At 34.4% G+C, this 22987-nt stretch overlaps 1 protein-coding gene across 5 annotated transcripts in view; it reads right to left on the bottom strand.

Moving 5' to 3' along the window:
• The window catches only part of TANC2 (tetratricopeptide repeat, ankyrin repeat and coiled-coil containing 2), a 649103-nt gene that overhangs the window by 385760 nt on the left and 240356 nt on the right, over positions 1-22987 (bottom strand). For all 5 annotated transcript variants that reach the window (XM_074224430.1, XM_074224434.1, XM_074224431.1 and 2 more), the window contains one exon: positions 2206-2277. In XM_074224430.1, the coding sequence (XP_074080531.1) occupies positions 2206-2277 (72 nt within the window). The remainder of the gene's footprint in view (positions 1-2205; positions 2278-22987) is intronic.

The following is a 22987-nucleotide window of genomic DNA, read 5'->3' as shown; positions in this document are numbered from 1 at the left end:
GGTGAACCATAGAGGGGGTGGATGAGAAGGACTAACTATGAGGAGTTTAATTATACTGAACTGTTTGTATTCCTGCATGGGAAGAAGATATTGATAATTCATAACAAACTTTCTCATTTATAAGAGCTGTTAGAAGGAGCATATAATATATAGACAGGGCACAAGAAGGAGTGGAATGGGGGAAGGCAAGGGGGAAAGAGTGAGACTTCATTCTCAACAGAAATGGCTCAGAAAGGAAATAACATACACACTTAATAGGGTAAGGAAATCTATCTTACCCTAGAGAAAAATGGGAAGAGAGGGATGGGATATGGGGGAATGGGGGAGGGTAGTGGGAATAGGTGATAGAAGAAAGGGAAGATTGTGGGAGAGAGTACTCAAATACAACACACTTTTGGACAGGGCCAGGATGAAAGGAGAGAGGAAACAGAATAAATGAGAGTGGGGAGGAACAGAGTGGAGGGAAATACAGCCAGTAATATTAACTGTCAGAAAAATATTGAAGCAACTTCTCTGATGGATTTCTGATAAAGAAGGCAACTCACCCCAGAGACAGAGAATCTGAACACAGACTGAAGTACATTTTTTTCTTTCTCTCACTATTCTTGAGCTTTATCATCTTTTTTTTGGGGGGGGGGCTTATGATTACTCTTATATAACAAAATGAATAATAATATAAAATAAAAAAAACCAAAAATAGGGTTCTTAAGAGAGAGAGAAAAAAGAAAATGATTCAAAGGAACTGAGTTTAAATTTTGACTCTTCTACTTCCTACCTGTGGGATTCAACAAATATTATTCAAATGTCTGTTATATCAGGACAATGTGATAGGTGCTGGAGATACAAAAATTAAAATGAAAACACATGCACTCAAGGAACTTATACTCTACTTAAACACTATATACATAAGTAAGCATAATGCAAGATAACTTAAGGCACTTAGTTTCCCTGTATGTTCACCTGCAGAAAGGATTTAACTAGAGGCTCTCTGATGTTCTTTATAACCAAATTCTATAAACCCCTAATTATCCCTCTTTTTATTCTATAACCAGCAACTTTATAAAGACTGGATGGACCCAAAATATGACAGGAATACTGTATGACAACAAAAAAGGGTCAAAGAGGAATAGATAAAGAACATGGAAGCCAAGATAAGAGGAAATGGGAATGGGAATCAGATATGATAAACTAAAAGGTACATTTTTGCAAAGAATATAATGAAGTGAAGCAGCACTATTAACTTTGCAAGAGTAAGTTTCTCTAAGGGCCTGAATATTTTTTAAAGGAAGAAATACCGTGGATTTTTAAAAGTTACATGAAAAGAATTGAAGACAGAAAGAGGTCAAGGAATTGGAGAACAAACAAATAGTTTGGTAGAGCTATGTGCATTCTATCAGTAAATGAATAATTAATATTGCCTTTCAATTGAACAATCTAGGTACTTATTTTTGTGCATTATTACAGAAAGGCACAAAAACAATCAAAAACTTATTTGAAGCATTCCTGTTATTATAAAAGCTTGGCAAGATTATAAAACAAACAAAAAAAAACAGGCAGAAATTGTTTCCAAACCATAGTCCCATAGTCACTTAAATAAATTCTTGACAAGTCCTTGTTAACAAGGGATTCAGGAAAGAAAAATAATTAAAATGATTACTGACAATTGCAAAATACTCAAAATGAAAAACAAAAACCTACACCCATAATTTTTGTCACATTCTAAAGTTTTAGAAATTGCTATGAAGACACCAAAAAACATAATGATCTCCGAAAATAACTAGCAGTACTATTTTAAGAATTTAACTTTAATCACATTTCAGAAGTTTTTTAAGATATGCAATCATATGAGAACACGAATTGTTTAATACATTACTTTGAAAAGTTAATGAAATTTTTGATAAAGTGTTTGACAAACAACTCTTGCCACCATAACACCAATTTTCACAGTACCTTTTTTTCTGTGTCATTTGTATTGCCTTACATTCTGGAAACGACACAACTAAATCAGATTCCTAGGTAAAAAGCATTAAGACCAAGAAAAACTCAAAACTGAACAAAATTTGTAGTCCCATAGTTTAAATCCACCACTTCAGCAGAACAAAAAAGTAAATGGCTCTTGATGGGGTGAGGGTGTCAGCGGTGTCGTGCATGTGTGCACGCACATGTGTGTGTGTGAATTCAGAGACAAATTAAATAAGAAGTTACCTTGGCCAGAGCGGTTTTGACGAGAGTCTACACTTGATTGTCTCTGATCTGGTGGCTCTTCGCTCCCTCCATCTGCATGAGAACCAAAGTAGTATAAGTATATTCACATGGAAGAAATATGGCATTGATGAAGCTTCTTTTTTATTACCATTTGTATCTTTAAAAAAATCAATGATGATGTGAATTTACAGAAGAAAGTGACAGCATTAGAAGAATAAATCCCTATCATTTGCTTTTACTTTATATCACTTAGTCACTGGAAAGTTTAGGATCTGTTCCATTTAAAGACCATATAAAAAGGAATTATTGCTGCACATGTTGCTAAAGTTCTTCAGATAACCTCTGGGATATTTTCTTCAGTTCTATAATAAAATTACACCTGTTCCATTAGAGGAAATTTGAATTATTCTTTGAGTTTTTCATAATTTTTAAAAATACCTTATATAATGAATTCATGTATATCAAAGACAAGATGAATCAATAACAAGATAATGCATTTTTGAGTAAACAAAGGAGGAAAAGTTTACGTATTCAAGAAAACCTAAAGCAATAAATAAAATTTCACTAGACTAATGATAAAAAAGACTATCTCCTATTTATAAAGCACTTCACAATTAAGAAAGTAATTTCACAGGCATAATCTCATTTGAGTCATGTAACACTTGGAGTTGGTTTTTGTTTTGTGATTAATGTACTGTTAGTATTATGTCAGAAGAGACCAGATCTTTATTTTCATTTTTGTTTAGTTATAAAATTTACAATGGATAATGAATTTCTTTGTGAAACTTGTTTATCAAATCAAGGCCAAAAAGATGACAACATTCTTTTGACTCAGCATAGATTAATGAATAATCTTTTCATTCTAAACTTCGAAATGAGTATCTGAGGTCAGGAGATGAGACACACAATGACTAAATTTACAGATATTTTTCCCTGTAATGAGATTTTATTATATAAAAGATCAAAATGAGAGAAACCAAGAAGTCATCAACTAGCACTAAAGCATATCCTAAAATTTCAGAAAACTTACTTTTTGATAGTGATGAAAGGGTAAGAAGATCATCTTCTATATAAGGAAAAATATACAAATCAACACTTAAATGATAAAAGCTATTGTAGCTGTTGGAGATGAACATTAAGATCCCTAAAAAGAAGTAGGAGAAAAACTTTCCCAATAAAAATTGTTAAATGTTTACATGAAGAAATACAGCTTTCTGAAGGGAATAATTAGTTTTTGGAAGGAAGATGAAATGTTGCATAAACATAAGACCCAAATCACCCACCTTTGATTGTTTAAAGAAGCAGATAAAGACTTTTATTAAATTAAAAAATGGGAAAATATCTATGAAGAAGCATAGTTCAAAGATATAAAATCAGGTTAAAAAAGTTGAATCTGAAGGACATTAAACTTCTTTGGGTCTTTTGTGTATGTATCATTGTTCTAGACTAATAAGCGCAACTGAAATCATATTAAAAACTGAGGTATGATTTTAAAAGGACTATTGATTACATAAGGTAAATCTGCTGAGTTGGTTAACTTCTGTTGATAGGACTTTAAAGTTTACATGTACTTTACATATTCTATCAGTATTTGATTCTCCCAGCAACTCTAAGAAGTAGATGCTTTTTGTATTCCCATTTTAAAGATGAGGAAACTGAGGCTGAAAGTGATTAAATGCAAGTCTCTATGGTAGGATTTTAACTCTCTTCTTCCTTAGTCCAAGTCCAATACTCTCTCCACCTTACCACCTAGCTACACACACTTACACTTTTGTTGTAAAAACTGAGTCACTGAGAGCCAGGAGATTCTGATTTGAACCACTGAAAGGTAGGAGAAAATTATAGGAGTTTTAGTACTAGGCACATAGAAGCTAATTAAGAGTTAAGATCAAACATTAAGAATGATAGTTAAGGAGCAAATAGCAGGTGGTCAGAAAAACAGTTTATTAAAACTGTCTAAAGAGAGACCAAGAGCAAGAACAAGATTTTGTCTGCTAGTTCCTAGCTGGCTGAATGAAGACTAAATTTTAGTTTCTGCCCTTCAGCATCACCTAAAAGCTTGTCTGAGAGAATGAAAAGCAGAAAAGGCAAAAGCAGGTACTGCTGTTGGTTTGGTAGACAAGCTAAAGACAGGCTTGTTTATCTTTTCCAGAAAGTCAATTTGAATTTGTTTATTTTTCTTTGAGTTCTTTTCTGATTGGATAAGGCTTTCTCCAAGTGAAGGATTAACTAGCTGAGTTGGTTGTATAATCCAGAGACCACCAGCCAGATGAATTTTGCATTCCTTAAAAAATTGCAATGCTTTTTTTAAGGTTTTTTTTTTTTTTTGCAAGGCAAATGGGGTTAAGTGGCTTGCCCAAGGCCACACAGCTAGGTAATTATTAAGTGTCTGTGACCAGATGTGAACCCAGGTACTCCTGACTCCAAGGCAGGTGCTTTATGCACTATGCCACCTAGCCACCCCCTAACAAAAATTGCAATGCTTAAAGAAAACTGTTATTCATGTTAAAGGGAAAGACTTTGCAAATGTCCACTTAAGAATGACTATAAATTGAAAGCATTTGTAAATGCCACATTCAAGTATAAGAGAAGATTTATTCAGTCAGAGAGATATAAAAACCAAAAGACAAGCAGTTAGCAGAGAAGCAGTTTTAGTGTGGTAGAGATGTTGCTGAATGGAAGAAAGATATCAAAATCTACAGGCCAGAACTGAGTTAATCAAAATACATGAGTTTTCCTCTGTTACGTGCTTCCACCAGATTCATTTAAGTGTCTATCATCAAAGGGTTTTGAAGAGAAAGAATCCTGAGTTTATGTGAAAAGCTTCAGGTATTTATTATTTTTGCATTTTCTTTAATATATGAGTACTAGGTAACTACAAGGTGACATTTAAAATTCAAGAATATCATTATTGAGAATGGTTGTTTCTGTAAACATCATCCATCAGTGGGAGCTCAAAAGCTATAGTGTTGAAAGGAGAAGAATATATATTTCATTTCAATTGGGTTATTACCCTTAGAACCCTGAGAAAATATGGAGCATAATGTGCCAGTGCATCTTCTCTGGGAATCTAGACCTGTCAGTGTAAAAAGAAGTTAGAATTAAACAGTCCTGAGATTTAGAAGGTTCTTGAAGAGATGAGATTGTGCAGATATCCTATACCAATTTAATCTAGCATATATTTTGCATTTGGGTTGGGAGATAAATGAACCTTGTTACACTATGACATTTTAAGAAGTGATATCACCCTAACAGCAACATGGGAGTGATGTTCAACCCTGAAGGACTTGCTCATTCCATCAGGGCAACAATCAGGAACAATTTTGGGCTGTCTGCAAAGGAGAGTACAATCTGTATCCAGATAAGGAGCTGTGGAGTTTGAACAAAGTGCAAGGACTATTTCCTTTAATTTAGAAAAAAAAAATGGATAGCTTATTGTCTGATCTTGTTACCTCTTAAGACTTCTCTTCTCTTTAAGGATATGATTTCTCTCTCATCATATCCAATTTGGATCAAGGTACAACATGTAAACAAAGTAAAGACTGACAGAGTGCTCTCTGTGGGGGGGAGGGGGAGGGAAGCAAGATTGGGGGAAAATGTAAACTCAAATAATATCTTTAATAAAAATAAATTTAAATTAATTTAGAAAAAAAGAAGTGATATCCAAGGAAAAGGGGCAGATTAGAACAATATACAAAATAGTATAAAAATGTAAATAAAAAATACTATAAGGTAAATGAACTCAAGTTAATTGCAATTACCTCTCTTGGTACCAAAGGAAAGATGATTAAATATACTTACTATCTCTCAATTAAGAAGTCAAGGACAAAGTGTGAGATGTGCTAACTGTATGAGTCAGTTTTGCTTAATTGTTTTTTTCTTTGCTACAAGGTAGGATATGGGGAAGTAGGCAGGAGAGAAGAATTCCAGTCAGAAAATGTCTGTGGAATATGAAACCAAAGACATAAATAGAATTTTTTAAATGGGATAATTAAGGAAATATATAAGAGCAATATTTTAAAGATATAATTTAAAGGATGTAGCAGCTAGCTATGAAAAACAAGGGAGAGCCTTATCCAACTACTCTTGCTTATCTAAATTCCTATTATACTGACAGGTATGCCAGAAAAGCTAACAATTATACCACTTCATTCTCTAGTTATTCTGTGCCTATACATTTATTTTTTACTCCCAACTAGATTATCAGTAACTTGGAATAGTATCTTTGACACTATCCAACTCTTAATAAATGCTTATTAATTGGGTAAGAGAAAAAGTACCCTAGTATGAAAAGTCACAGGATCAAAGATAGGAACTGGAAACTCTTTTAACTTCTCATTTAATCCAATTTCTTCATTTTAGACATGATTGGAAGCAGGGTTCAATAGGTAACTTGCTCAAATTTATATTAAAAATAAGAAAGTTTGGATTTAAATTCATGCCATTTGCAAATACAACACTGTTTTCATTGTACTACAATAGTTTTCAGTCTTACAGAGGTCAGAGGTACAGTGGAGAGGAACTGAGTGGTAGCATGAAGAAAACAAAATTAGCAACAAGCACACACACACACACACAAACACAAAAATCCACAAGCACTGCTAAAGGTATCTAAAAATAATATTATTATACTGCCAGGCTAGCTCTATGGACCAAGATTCTATTTATAGTCTTTCTTATAATTTTTTTATTTTTTCTTTTATGAGGATTCTCCCTCTAGTAATATACAATTTTTCTAATGGAAATAAGTGTGAAATTGGATTTGAATCACTGATTTTACAGTCAACTTTTTTGAGAAACACCTTATTCTTTAAAGTGAGATATTTCTGTAGTTGTAAATAAGTATTCCTCGCAAAAATTTTTAGTGTACAAATAGTAAAGTTATTACCAATAACAAATTCGAAAGAAGAAAATGATTTAACACCATGAGATTTACTGTTTCTAAACTCTTATACTAAGAAAGGGTGAAGTAATCATTAGGATAGATTTAAGGGTAGGGGGGAAGGATAATATCTGAACAAGCTTTCAATTAAGACCTGTGGTTTAAATGATAATATGAGGATTCTATTTCATCAAGAAGAGATTACTCAGGAACATGAAATACCTGAAACTCAGAAAGGATCATAAAATTAGATGTTTCTTTAATTAAAAAAAAACTAAAGAAATTAGAGAACATGAATCAAAATTCTGGCTGAGCCAAATCACAGCATTCAGATAATACATACACACATGCACGCGCACACACAAACACACGAAACACAGTTGCTTTAATCACCACCAGAAATATTTTTTTCTGAAAAATATGCATATAAGAATATTTATGGGGGTGGCTAGGTGGCCTAGTGGATAAGGCACCAGCCCTGGAGTCATGAGTACCTGGGTTCAAATCCAGTCTCAGACACTTAATAATTACCTAGCTGTGTAGCCTTGGGCAAGCCACTTAACCCCATTCTGCCTTGCAAAAACCTTAAAAAAAAGAATATTTATGAGTAGCACCTCAGAAGTACTCCACCTATAAGACTGTTTGATCTCCAGAAGCAATGGTGTCAAACTCAATATGTAGGCTGTAAATTAACTTAGAAAACCACAAATTAATGCTACCTATTTTATATTTTAATTTGGTTCCCTCCATGCACAGGAGAATTTTGTTCCTAGAGTTTGATAGTTCTCTCCTAGAAGATAATTTCATTTTTCCCAAAGTTGAAGGTACTCTGTGTATAGCCCTAAAATTATAGGTCATGAGCTTCCAGCATAGATAGTGTCATTTTTCAAGTGAGTCAGAAAATGAGAACAATGAGAACACCTTCATTTCTGCTTCCTACCTTCCCCACAGTTCAAATGTCACCTTCTGAAAGAACCTTTTCCTGGTTCTCCTCAATCCTAGTATGTTTCCTAACTACAATTCACTCTATGTATCAATTAATATATTTATCTCTATATAGATATTCAACTATACAGAAAGAAATGTGATATAGATATACACACATAACAAGCAGTAGGAACCTGACTCTGGGACCCAAGCTCTTTCTATTTACAACTCTATCTACTTAGGAGTTCAAGAAGCAATGTCTTCACAGTCTTGAACAGAAATGTCTCCTTTGACCATATGCTTCGTCACTGAATACCATAATAAATAGGAAGGTTGGAAGGAGAGAGAAAAATCTCCTGTCCCTTTCTACACTGTACAAGAGACAAGTCCTCAAATACTTCTTCCTGTTCAAATTCACTACTCGGGCTAATTCTGTTTTCTATTGATTTGACTAGAATCAGTTTCACTTTTTAAATTTTCACTATTATTCACAAATATCAAGGTACCAAGGTAACCATGCCCAGGAGCATATCCATTGTATTCTACCAATTTCAACAACTATTTTAACATTTCAAATATAAATATGGCAAATGTAAATACTGAATCTGAAATTCTTAAAACAGCAAATGGGACACTTAATAATTCAATGAAGCTAGGGGACTTTCCTGATGGGAGAGTTTACCTATATCTCCTAGCCTGCTACAAAGAAATGAGTATGAGTGATCGTTACTAGGGTTTAGTTTTGGGGAAAAACATAGCTCAAGACATTCTACAAGTTCTTGATCTACCACCAGAGTAGATTCTATAAATCAAATAGTGAAGTATTTAATTAGCACAGGGTAGTAAAGTAATATTAAATATTCAAACTATAGCAATATGATACTATATAGCTAAAAAGAAAAATCATGTAGCAGTATAACTTCTGGACCTCTATATACAAATGAGCACAATGTTCCACATGCTAATGCATAGGTAAAGAACTAAGCCCTGAAAATTCTATCTGTGAGATGAGAAAGGGGTTTGGCTTCAGAGTTACATACTTTGAGTTGCTGCTAAGAAAAGCTGCATTACCGAGTTCTTATGGCTGACTCCCAGCAACCAGTTCTACCTTGCTGCTTCTCAGTTTTGTCTCCAACAGCTCCTTGACATAGTACCAATTCCATTTCCCTGCTTTAGCTACTCTCCTTTGCATAAGCCCCTGTCATCTGCCAAAATGCTGCCCTAGGTCACTACTTCTGTAGTTGCTGTTTGTGACTTCTCAGTGGTGTTGTCATGCTCATCTCATGATGTTCTGTATCCTATAGGCTCTCCTCTACAGCTCCAGTCTCTCTTGCTTCCAAGGGTTGGAGTTTTTTTTTTCTGAGAACAAGGTTGGGGTTTAATCAACATAATTTCAGTTCTCTTACTAGCTCAGTGTACCTAATGGTGTACCAAAAGTGATATGCAGAGACCTGTAAGTCTTCCAAAGCCACCCTTCTCAGAAGAAGGTGCTCAGCCATTCTTCTCAGATGACAGGGAAATGGAATTTTATTCATCACTTTCCCAATTCACTGTGTTGATAGGGTATTCCAAAGATTGAATATTTCCTGCAGAGTCTTTCTAAAGCTGAAGATAATATAAATTACCCTTTTCAGTTGTCTGGTCAATCCTGAGGGTCTCCATCTAGGAATCAATATGTTGTCTTAAATTGATAAAATCTGGTAAATGACTGGATGTTTCTGAAATGTTTTATAAAATATTCACAATCATTCTTTTTATATTTTCAAAAATATTTTGTTGACCTTTTAATTCTGATATCACCTTTATTTTCAAACACTGTCCCTGGTACCTGCTAATCAATTTCATAAAACTAAAGTGGGGGATTGGGAAAGGGGGGGGGGAGAGAGAGAGAGAGAGAGAATGAGAATTAGTTCAGCAAGTTCAGCAAATTCAACAAAAAATCAAATCCTGCCAGACTTGGTCACTATAATTACATAACATCAAGGTTTACATTTACATTATTGTCATCATTGAATTATTGCTTTGGGGTCCTAATTAATTTTATACTACCTATCTATCTTAATACTATCTCTGGCACAAAGCAAACATTTTATAAATGCTTGTTGATTGTTTGCTTCTTCAAGTTCTTCATATTCATGGCACAGTAATTGTCCATTACACGCATGACCAGCAATTTATTTAGGCATTCCAGTTGATGGGTAGCTAGTCTTCAATTATTTGCTACCTCAAAATGTTATGAATTTTTTTGTATGTAGGACCTTATGTGTAATCTCTAATTTCCTTTAGTTATATCACAATCATTTAAAAAGTACTTATCAAAAAACTACTATGTGCCCATCAGTATGTGCCCTCCACTAGGAAGGTTATGATGACATATATTAAGACTCAGCAGACAGACATACATTTATGTACATATATACATATCTGTATATACACAGATATGTGTATGTATAAAAGTAGTTAAATGAAAGGTAGTCTGGGTAGGGGGGGCACCAACACTTGGGGGATAGGAGTGGGAATTAGGAAAGAACTCATGCAGCCTTAAGATGGTGTTTGTTTCACATCTTAAAAGATGAGAGGGATTCTATGAGATAGAGATGAAAGGAGGACGTTGTGAGCAAGGGAGAATAGCCAGTAAAAAGACATGGAGATAGGAGCACAAGTGGAATAAAGAGAAGGCCATTTTGATTGTTATCATCTAAAACAGAAAGGAGAACCAGGTACAATGAGACTGGAAGAAAAGGGTGGGATATGGGTTTAAAGAGCTACAGAAGTTGATATTTGATCTGAGTTTGTGTCTTTGGAGTTTACTGAGGAGGTGAGTTACATGATGATATCTAAACATAAAGAAAATTGCTTGGGCAGCAGTGTAGAGGACAGACAAAGTTGGGGAAGATTTGAGGCAAAAAAGATCTATTTATTGGATGAATACTCTAATAATCTAGGGTAGAGGTGTCAAGAACTTGGCCAGAGGAATACAACACTCCCAATGTGTTTAAAATATAATTAGGAAATATTAAACAAAATAAATTAAAATTCAATGAACACTGATGATATTAATATATGGTTTCTAAATCAATATGCAGTCAACAAGGATCTTTATTTATATTTTAGTGTTTCTATTTAAGTTTGATACTAATGCTTAAGGAGAAAAGTGATCAAGGACTGAACTAAGATGGTAGCTATATGAATAGAGAGGAAATGGATATGGAAGAGTGGTAAAGACAGAAATGACAAGATTTGAAAATTGATTTTTTTAAATGGAGGAAAATAAGTGAGAAGTCATGCATAGCAAACCCAATTATGAATCTGAAAACTCTACAGATGGGCTTCTCTGCCAATAGATTGATATGTCTACCTAATATCTCTTTTCTCATCTCCAAGTTCTAGAACTATATTCAATGTCTATCATAACTCAAAGAAAGGTTGTGAAAAGCTAATCTCCTTTGGCTTCCCTCTTCATACCAGTAACTTTCCAAACAAAAATAACTCTACCTTCTATATTCTCCTCTAAGTGCTGTCTTCACCTTCAAATTTTATGCATACACATATATTTCTGATTGGTTTTCAAAGTCCTTTATAAACTGATCTCTTTTTATCTTACCACTATATTCCATACTCTGCATCAATTACCTTGATTTTCCTTAGACAAGAAACTTCATCTCATAATTTAATGCATTTTTACTGCCTATTCCCCATGTCTGAAACATTCTGTCCCTCCACAGCTGTACCTAAAGTTGGAATTTAAATCCCACCTTCTACAAGAAGTCTTTACAGATTCCCCGTAATACTATTGCCTTTCCTCTACTAATCACTTCCTATTTATTGTCTGTATCTTCTTTATATGTCATCTTCCCCCATCAAATTGCAAGATTCTTGAAAGCAGAGATATCTTAGTTTTTCTTTGTATCTTCAGTGATTTGCACAATGCCGAGTACTTGCTGATTCAACTTGAACATGCCCAAAAAACAGAACTAATTTTCTTTTCCTCCAAACTTTCCCCTCTTTCCCATTTTCAAATAACTTTCTTATTCTCATGGTCACACAAGCTAACAACCTCAATCCATCATTCTGGTCCCACATCTGTTGTTACATCAAAGCATACAACACCTCCCACATATTTGTCCCTTCTTTCTACAATCTTAATACATGCCCTAATCACTGCTCATTTGGTCTCTTTAAATAGACCTCCATGATTCAAGTCTTTCCTCACTATATATTATTTTCTGTTCTCCTACCAATGTGATTTTCCTATAACATAAGTCTAACCATGTTAACCTCCCCCCCTCAACAAAATCCTTGTTTTCAGAATTGAATAAAAAAAAATTCCACTTGCATGTAAAGTCCTTCAAAATCCAACAGCAACCTAATATTCCAGTCATTCCTTCCACAATTCAGCATACTTTCTATTCTTCACACTTGACAGTTTATATTTCAACTCCTTGCTTTTATATCAGCTCTACCATGCCAAGAATATCCTCCCCAACATCTAATTCCCAGCTTCCTTGACTTCATTCAAGTCTCAGTTCAAATCCTATCTTCTCCAGGAGACCTTTACCCATCCCACTCCCACTTTCTATCTCAACTAGCACCTTCACTCTGCGATTTTTAACGTTCAGTCATTTCAGTCATGTCCAATTTTTAGCAAAGACACTGGAGTAGTTTGTCATTTTCTTCTCCAGCTCATTACGCAAATGAGGAAACTGAGGCAAACAGAATGAAGTAACTTGCTGAGAGTCAGACAGCTAGTAAGTATATGAGTCTGGATTTGAACTTGATAAATCTTCCTGACTCCAAGTCAGTGTTCTATCCATTGTGCCACTCTGAGATTATCTTTCATCTATATCATACATGTCTTGTGTAAACACAGCTATTTGCACATTGAGCCCCACATCTAAACCCAGAGATAAGATGGCAAGGCCACTGGGAAGGATTAATCATGGAGAGGAGAAGAGGAGATTTGGACCACATAATTTGACCTTTATTTCCTCAGTAAGGTTAAGTGACAAAGTCTTGAGAAGATGAGGGAAGGGTGTGGGGAAGGAACTGAGAAAAGAACTGAATCAATTCCCTCCTCAGTCACTATGGAGACTTAGAAAGAGAATTGATTAGAAAAAAAGAAAAGGATGATTTTAAAAGTCCAGCTGAGAATGAATAACAAAATTATAATATAATTACATGTCTATATGTTAAATTAATATGTCAGTTAAAAAAATCAAGGAATCTGAGGGTAAGCTTCTTAAGGCCAAGGATTTGGGGGACTTTTGTTTTTGTACAATACTCAGCACAACTTCAACTAAAGTAGGTAAGGAATGAATGCCTATTGAGAAATATATTTAGTTGACTTTCTCCAATGCTACTGAACAATACATTGGTTGATATATTCTATTATATATATATATATATATATATGAAATATTATATTATAAGCTACAATTTGTTCAACTATTCACCTATCAAGGGACTCATTTTGCTTCTAACTTTCCGTTATTACTAATAGTATTAACTATGAATATTCTGGAACAAAAAGGATACTTCTGATGGTGATGGTTATCATGCTCTCTCTCTCTCTCTCTCTCTCTCCATATATATATATATATATATATATATGTATATATATATATACATATATATGTCTGTGAGATCATAAGATCAAAGGAGGAAGAAAACTTATTAACATTTTCCACATAATTCCAAAAAAAATTTAAGAACAGTTCAAATAATTTATATTTCCCACTAATACTGTATCAATGAACACAGTATATTCCTCTAATAATGATTACATACATTTTAAATTATTTTATGAGTTAGTATACTTGATTGCTGCTTTAATTTCTCTTATTATTGGTGATTTGAAACATTTTTTCTTATTGTTGTTGATAGCTAGCAACTCTTCTGAACACTATACATTGTTATTAACTGCTTAACTAGTGAGGAATCATTCTTGGTACTGTAAATTTATATCAACTCTCTGATTTTAGATGTTAGACTTTTATGAGATATTTGATACAATGATTTTTGTCCAATCAAGTTTTTCCTCTGATCCTAGGTATAACTTTTGCATAAGATTATTATCTTATGGCCCATTTTTGTAGTCACAGAATACAAAGAGCAGATACTTGACAGCCAGATGTGAATGTTTTTAAATAAAATACAAACACAGTTGAGTCAAGAAAACTTTGCAGAAGGTGACATTTGATTGTTCACAGAAGATCCAACTATGGATGAATAATCTGATTCTTGAGGAGAGATCATTCTTTGCCTTTCCTTATATACCACCATCAGAGACCATTGTGGTGGTGGGAGGTAGAGGAGAAGAGATGATTAGATTTCTCTCTTCTTCTTCCAATTCAGCCAGGCATTCTTCCAGAGGGAATACTATTCAGGAAGTATTGCACTGGGCAACCCAGCAGGAAATAGGCCAAGGTAGTCAGAATAGAGTTAGGAGAGGTGAATCTATGGACTATAGTCCTTGACTACAGAGAAAAAACTCAAGGAGAAATTCAATTATATTAGCTCTGGCAGTCAAGAGTCCAGTTGAGGTGAGGATGAAGCTCATGGATCCCAACTGAGGAATTTGTCCAACAGAAATGTTGTGTCTGGGAGTCATGGTGCTAGAGAGAACATAAGAACTCCATGGGAAGAGAGAGGTCATCAAGGTCCTGCACTTACAGAGACAAGCTGTCTTGGTCACCCCCTCTCATCATCAGTTTACACTATACATAAGCCCTCCCTTCCTAATGACAGTGTGTGGATTTGTGAGAAAGAAGGTCCCAAATCTAGGAAAAGAATGTTTTAAAACTACTGTTTTTAGTGAATGATTTTGCTTTGAGTTAATTATGTCTAATAACTGATTCTTTACAGTAAATGTATCAGGTGGGGTAAGCTGTATTTTCTCAGAGGTGCAAGCCCAGAGAATACTTTGAACTGAAAGTAGCAATTATCTTTTTAGGAAATCCAATATGCAAGTGCAAGTTGGGAAGAGGTTGGGGCACCTCCCAGAATGGGAAGAATATAATATAAAAGCTGGTAATGTGAGGAACTCTTCATTCCTAAAAGTTTATTTCTCCCATGAATTCCCTCAGACTTCTTGATATTTTTTATCTTCATGTTATTATTTGCAAAAAAAATTATTGATACATTTATTTTCATTGCCTAATATAGCCCTTCCTTCACTACAAGAGCCATTCCTTATAATGAAGAGGGGGAAAAGTTCAGCAAAATTGATCACAGCAATAAAATCTTATTATATATGTACATACATACATATATATGTGTATATATATATATATATATATATATATATACATATATATATGTATATACCATTCCACACCTAGATTTCTTTTTTTTTTTTGCAAAAAATGGAGGGTGTATTCTTATGGCTCTTTTCTGAAACAAGTTTGGTTGTTAAAATTTTTCATAATTCATTTATGATTGTCTTATTGCTCTTTTCCATTTATAATGCTGTAATTATGATATATTTATAAGGTAGTTAGAAGGCGCAGTAGATAGAGCACTGACCTAGGAGTTAGGAGGATGAAATTTTGAATCCAGCTTTAGACACTTGACATTTACTAGTTGTGTGACATTGGCTCATCATTTAACCATCTATGTCATCAGGACCATCTCCAATTATCTTGGTCCATATCTGGCCACTGGGAACTAGATGGCTCTGGAACATAGTGAGACTGTTGACTTAGCACAGCAACTCCCTACCTGAATCAAAAGCATGTGCTTGTCATTCCATCACCTTCCTGATATCCTGGTCTTCTTCAAGGATGGAGGACAAACCAAAAAAGATGTATCTCTATATCTTTGTATGTTCCCAGGCTTCTCTATCTCCTTCATAATCTTTGTTATAAAGGCAGCAATACCCCATTGCATTCATTACCATAACTCAATTCTCATAGCTCTAGATGTGTCTAGTAGTAGTATGCCTGGAACAAAGAGTATGAACCTATGATTCATTTTCATAACAATACCAAATTCTTTTCAAGGTTTCTTCAATAATGTCAATGAACTCAGAGGAACTGAGCTGTTTTCTTTATACCAAATTGATAGACTTGTTGCAACTTATTTTTTGTAGGTTTTTGGTTTGATTTAATTTGATTCCCTTTATTATAAAACTATTGACAGTTTGCTTGTATCTGGCGGCACTTTTTGGTTCTCTATATTAAATTTGCTACTTGCAATTTGATGTGAATTAGAAAATCAGATAGCTAAAATTCCTAAAATTATGTGTAAAAGAAGAATAAACAGGTTTTAAGTGGACTGAGATATTTTGTCAGTAGAGTATATGAGAACTTAACATTTGGATTTTTTGTGATATCTATTTTGACCTTCTTACTTGTTTTACCAGGTCCTTATTTGTTTTGTAGATAGCTGAAGAAACTGAGTAAAGTATGCAGTCTTCAGATTTTTAAATAGCTTTTCTTTACACTTAATTATTGTACTTTAGAGAATTTGAATATATAGCAAAAATGTTGAATGATGACACACTGCTGTAATGTCAGAGATCACATTTCTCTTGCCATTCCCACCATTACTTCTATCACTTCTAAACAAGATTTCCCAAACCCTCATGTCTTTCCTCACTCTAGACTCCAACTATCTCCTTAATAACCGAAAGTCTTATCAACATAACACAAATTTCAAACTAAATCCATTACCTTTCCCCAAAATGTCAATCTCCTGAATTCCATTTGTTTTAAAAAAAATAAAGTAGAAATGTTCTTCTGGTTAACCAACTTCTTGAAACTTTATAGTCATCTTTGATTCTCTAATTCCTCATTCCATGTTTTTTCCCTGCCTCTAAAATATTCTTTCTATTCATTTCCCTCTCTCTATTCCTATTAAAGTTATATCCCTTGTTTCCTCAAGAATGGAATAGTAACATTCTAATTGATTTCTTTAACTACAATCTCAATACTGAAAAGTTCCCACTACATATTGCTAGTTTGGTTAATTTTCCTAAAGCATGTAACTCCATGTTTATAAACCTGATTTTCCATTTTCTTCCCACTTGTGGTATTCAAAGATTGCTTACTGTGAATTGAGTACTATTCTTCCACTTTTCTTGTTACTCCCTTTGATTCACCATGTTTCAATCAAATCACAATACTTAAGGTACACTAAAAAATCTCAGTTTTCAGAATCTGTGCCTTTGCTAAGCAAACATTCTGCCTGAAATTAATTCCCTTTCCACCATTCCCACCAACCATTAATTCCTACCCCTTATCAATGCCCAACTCAGATGTTCTCTCCTCCATGAGACTTTGTTTCCACCACAGCCAGAAGTAATTATTGCCTCCTCTGAACTCTTATAACATTTTTATTCTCTTATTATAATTTTATTCTAGACCTATAACCTAAATATAACAGTGACTCAAACAAAGCTTTTCAAAATAACAGTAATGTTTTATAACCAAACTTCTCTATAATAATAGTAAATCAATTATAACCAATGCATAGAAGTGCCTGGCATGTAGTAAGTGCTTAATAAATGTTTATGGACTGATCAAATCACACAATACTGCTATTCATTCAATTTTCCCAATAGAAATTATGATCCATGACAGAGGGAACTGACCCACATGCTTGAATTCTTTTCTTTCTTAGCTCTATCTGAATTTTCCTGGCTTCTTTCACATCTTCACTGAAGTTCCAGAGCTAAATGACTGATAATCTGCTACCTTTGGTCTCTTGAACATTACCACAGTCACAAAACCACAGAATTACATAGTTTCAAAAGGCTCTTAGGAACAATCTAGGCCAACTCATATTCCAAAGGATGCATAAAATATACTTGACAGGGAGCCTTAAAGCCTCTGAAGATGGCCACAAGCTTTCAAGGTACTCCCTTTTTTGGCAACTCTATCAACAAATTTTCTGACAACAGGTCTAAATTTGTTGTTTTGTAACCTCCACCCACTGCTTCTGGTTGCCTTCTGAAGCTAGACAGAATAAGTCCAATGACTTCTCAAACGTGTGTTAAACTACATCTATCTCATTATTCTCTTATATTCATGGACCCTATATAACAAGGACAATGAAACAGTACAGTGAACTGAAAGTCAGGTCTTGGAATCATAAAGATTTAAGTTCAAATTCAGACTCAGATACCAAATAGCTGGGTGTTGCTTAACTCTGTCTAACTCAGTTTCTTCATCTATAAAATGAGGTGGAAAAAGAAATAGCAACCATTCCAGTATCTTTGCCAAGAAAACCCCCAAAAGGTTACAAAAGTTGATTAATACAAAAACAACTGAACAAGGACCTTTAACATCAAATAAAAAGTTTATTTAACAATAAAAAAGGCATTCAATAAGGATACAGCACTAAATCAGGTGGATAAAAATCCCCCTCTGCCTCCAAATCCATCATTTCCATGTTTTAAGCTGTAGTACACATTTGTTAATGGAGCAAAATCTGGTCAGAAATGTGGCATAGCAATATGTCATAGGTTAGCTAGGTCACTTATGCCAAAGACAACCAAGAAACCACATCAATAAAAATTCTCAGATTCCTGGATTAATTAAGACAGAGGACAATTTCCTTGCCCTTTTAAGGGGTTGTAAACTCCTCAAGGACAGGAACTGTCTTTTACCTCTTTTTAAGAATATCCAGTATATAGTACAAAGTTAAGGACTTAATAAATGTTGACCAGTTGATTGAGAAACCAGTTCAGCGGCCTATATGGAACAAATGTTGTTGCTACTCTTCAAATAAAATCTCTACTAATATTTGAACATAGCCATCATCATGTGTCTCCTCACACTCACCATTTCCAGCCTTCTCTTATCTGGGTTAAACAGTTTCAAGTCTTCCAAGCAACACTCCTCGAACATACTCAAGACACTTCACAATCCTTTTTACCAAAATCTTATCAATGCCCTTCTTAAATGGTGGAGGTCAGAAATGAACACAGCATTCCAGAGGCAATGGTAGTGCTTACTTGAGAAACAAGTCTTGGCTCATTCTGGATTTTTGCCTTTTTGTTATGGCATTGTACTACATTGTATTCATGCTTGGTTATTTGATTCTTTTCAATCTTTTCTATGTCTTTTCTAATCATGTTTTAAAATTAGCTTTTTTTTTACTTTCCTTGCTGAGTGATCCTGATGGGTTTGTCAAACTTTTTGTTTCTCCTTTTATTTCTGTCATTTAAAACTGCCATTTATTCAGGGGAATAAATTGTTAAATGATTGACTGATATTTAACTTTTCTCTGTAGAAATGCAAATCTGACAAGGACAAAAGTAACTATTTGTCTTCCTATTATGCCATTCTCAAGAGAATTCAAGATCACATTAGACTTATGTCTCCAATGCATAGACTAACATCATGGAGTCACTCCATGGGGCAGTCCCCCGTGCCAAAGATTCTCTCCTTCCTCATCTCCTCCTCTTGGTTTCTCTGGCCTCCTTCAAATCTCATGTTCAGTCCCACTTTCAATTAGAAATCTTTTCTAGTTCTCTGTTATCTTAGATCATCTCCATTTAGTCAATGATAGCTTGTTTGTTCACAGTTGCTTATATATATTGTCTCCTTCAAGTAGATTGTGAGTTCTTTGAGAGTAGGAACTGTTTTTATTTTCTTTTGTTTTGGTTTTTCTTTGATCTTTTGAAAAAATATTTCTGGGTCTTGGCACAGTGCCTTTACACAGCAGATACTTAATAAATGTTTGTCTATTTGACTTGTCAATTGGGCTTCTATATCACACTACAGTACCATAACACTAAAACCCTTAAAACTTTTTCAGGACGACTGCTGGCTAAGCATTTCTCTCTTACCTTATATTGGTCAAAGTTTTTTTGTTTAGTTTTTGTAACAAGCATATATTTATCCTTGATAAATTATATCTTAATATATTTACTATGTCCTCTCCTCTCTAGCAGATCCTTTTGAATTCTGGAATAATCTTGTCTAACAGCATGCGTTTCCAGGATTCATTTACTTGTATCCATCTTTTCTATCCTGCTAGACTGTAAATTCCATAAAATCAAGTATTGCTTCTTATTCCTTTTTTTGGTATTGTCTATAGTACTTAAAAGTGTGCCTTGCAAACATATTTGATGAATGAGTGAATTAATCATCCCTCTATTCCCCTGAATAAATGGCAACTTCAAACAATAGAAATAAAAAAGAAAAAGGAGAAAAAAGTCTGACAAACCAATCAGGTTCACTCAGCAAGGAAAGTAAAAAAAAATTAAAAATTAATTTTAAAACATGATTAGAAAAGACAATTAGAAAAGATTGAAAAGAGTCATATAACCAAGCATGAGTACAATTTAGTACAATTCCATACAAAAAGGCAAAACTCTAGAATGAGTCAAGAGGCACTACCTCTAGAAAGAATTTATCCATATACTCCCCAATTGTTTCCTTTTGACATTTCAGTTGCTTAAGAAACTCTAACTTCCTTCCCTACCAAGTACTTCTCCCATAGGTGTATTCTCCTCTTAATGGGAGCTCCCAGAAGAGGCATGAATACTCTCTGTTGTAAGAAATATCTTTCTATCATCATTATTAGACTCCTTAGTACTCTTTATAGTGCTTGTCACTCAATAAATACTTCCATTCCTTCATTCATTCACCTAATCACTGTGTTGTTTCTCTTGAAATGTCCTAGTGATACTTTTGTTATTTTTTAATCCACAGTTCCACCCCAATAACCACCCCTCTGTAGGACCACAGAAAGTAATAAAAGTGGTATAGATGCTACCAGGTAACATTTCTGGTAACACTGTGACAGCAATACCTCCCACCCTCTGGAATTCTGCAATTCCACAGAGAAAAGTTAAGTATCAGTCAATCAATTAACAAACTAGGAGGTAGAGAGCATTTATTTTAGATAATATTACTGTAGGGCTACCAGTCCAGCAGTTATAAATCAGAAGGTAGTTTGTATATATGCCCAAGTTTTCCTAGCACAGCTTTGGAATTTCACACTCCCAGTTGGCATTCTTTTTTTTAATAGTATTTTTTCCATTCACATGTAAAAATAATTTTCAACATTCATTTTTTATAAGATTGTGAGTTCTGAATTTGTCTCACTTCCTTCTCTCTTCTATTCCCTCTCTAAGAAAGCAAACAATCTGATATAGGTTATACATGTATAATCATGCTAATATCAGCTGGTACTCTAACCAAACATAAGTAAACTACTTTCTGCCTGACTCTGGGTTCTAGTGTAGATTTAGAACAAGGAGTCAGCAAACTATGGCCCAGGACCAAATGTAGCCTAATACCCTTGAGCTAAGAATAGTTTTTACATTTTTAAATACAAAACTGTATTTATATACTTACTACTACTATTTCAATAATGCCAATATTTATATATTGCCAGTATCTTATACAGCATTCCCTTTTCAACTCACATATCCACTAACCTAATTCAGGTTCCTATTTCCTCTCAACTGGAGAATGTAATAGCCCTCTTTGGGTCTTCCTGCCTCAAGGTTCTCTCCTACTCTAGTCTAACCTCCCCAGACACCCCTCCACTCAAATTAATAAATCTCAGTGGCTCCCTATTACCTCATGAATCAAACATAAACTCCTCTAATAGTCACTTTGAATTCTTTACAATCTATATTCTTCCTACCATTCCAACTGTACATTACTTCCTTCTACATCTTCCATATTGGCCCACTTGTTCCTCACACATGATAATCCATTTCTTATCTCCATTATCCCCTCCAGAGCTAACTCCTGTGACTGGAATGTACTCCCTTCTTTATCTCCACACCTTGAAATCCCTGACTTCTCATTTCAGAGACTATCTTCAGGAGACTTTCCAGGTTTACTCCCCATTCTCATCCTGATGGCTCTAGCTTTTCTGCTTCAGCTTCAAAGGTAACCTAATATTACGTTACATTTATCTTATGTATATTTACGTGTGTGTGTGTGTGTATACACATATGTGTGTGTGTGTGTGTATCCATATTGTCTTTTTGAGGGAAGGAGCTATGTCACTTTTGACTTTGAATGTTAGCAATTAGCATAGTACCTGGTACATAAGGATTTAAAAATATTTGGTGGTTGACTGATTCCAGACTTCACTAAACCATTCACCTGCATTAAACCCCAGGTGTTGCAAGTTTATATATGCTGTTCCACAGTTCTCTAGAAGTGATCAAATAAACTGGCTTTTCATGACTTGAAGGAATCTGATCAGAAGCTAGATGCTCACTGAGAAAGGAGATTCCTGCATTTGGTAGTGGGTTAGACCAAATGAACTCATGCTTCCAAGTCTGAAACTGCATTACTGTAATTTGTTCAGTTGTTTCATTCACGTCCAATTTTTTGGGAACCCATTTGGGGTTTTCTTGGCAAAGATATTGGAGTAGTTTGCCATTTCCTTCTTCTAGCTCATTTTATAGATAAGGAAACTAAGGCAAATAAGGTTAAGTAATTTGCCCAGGGTGATAAAGCTTACTGAGCCTGGGACAGTAGCTAATACAGTAATCTAGCTGTCCTAGATGCTCTAAGGTCTCTTTCAGTTCTAAATCATAAATGTATTTATGATCCTGAAATCCATCTTTTCTCATGAGAAACAATTGTCTTTGAATCATTTCTCAGCAATTTCCAAGTCATGTCACCTAGATTCTGGCCATCCTTTTGTTCCTCTTCCTAACACTCATGTTAATCATCGGCTTTAAAAGATATGTTTTTTGCCTTATCTGGCATGTAACTAGTGCTAATATTTTTAAAACACTAAGCATAGGACCCGATGGATATACAACAGGTATTTAAGAGAAACACTTATGTCCTTTTTCTTGCCTAAATTTCTAAATTATGCTACCTACACTCTGATTATCTGGCCTTTTCCTAATTTTCCTTTCTTCTTACTACTTTATTTCCCTCTACACATTCTATAAGTGACACTGGTCTTCTTGTAGGCCCCTGTACACAACACTCCATCTCTTGACTCAATGCCTTTTCACTGAATGTCTTCCATATCTAGAAAGTT

The sequence above is a fragment of the Macrotis lagotis genome, chromosome 2, assembly GCF_037893015.1.
Source record: "Macrotis lagotis isolate mMagLag1 chromosome 2, bilby.v1.9.chrom.fasta, whole genome shotgun sequence".
NCBI lineage: Eukaryota > Metazoa > Chordata > Mammalia > Peramelemorphia > Peramelidae > Macrotis > Macrotis lagotis.
This window is presented reverse-complemented; position numbering and strand designations above follow the sequence as displayed.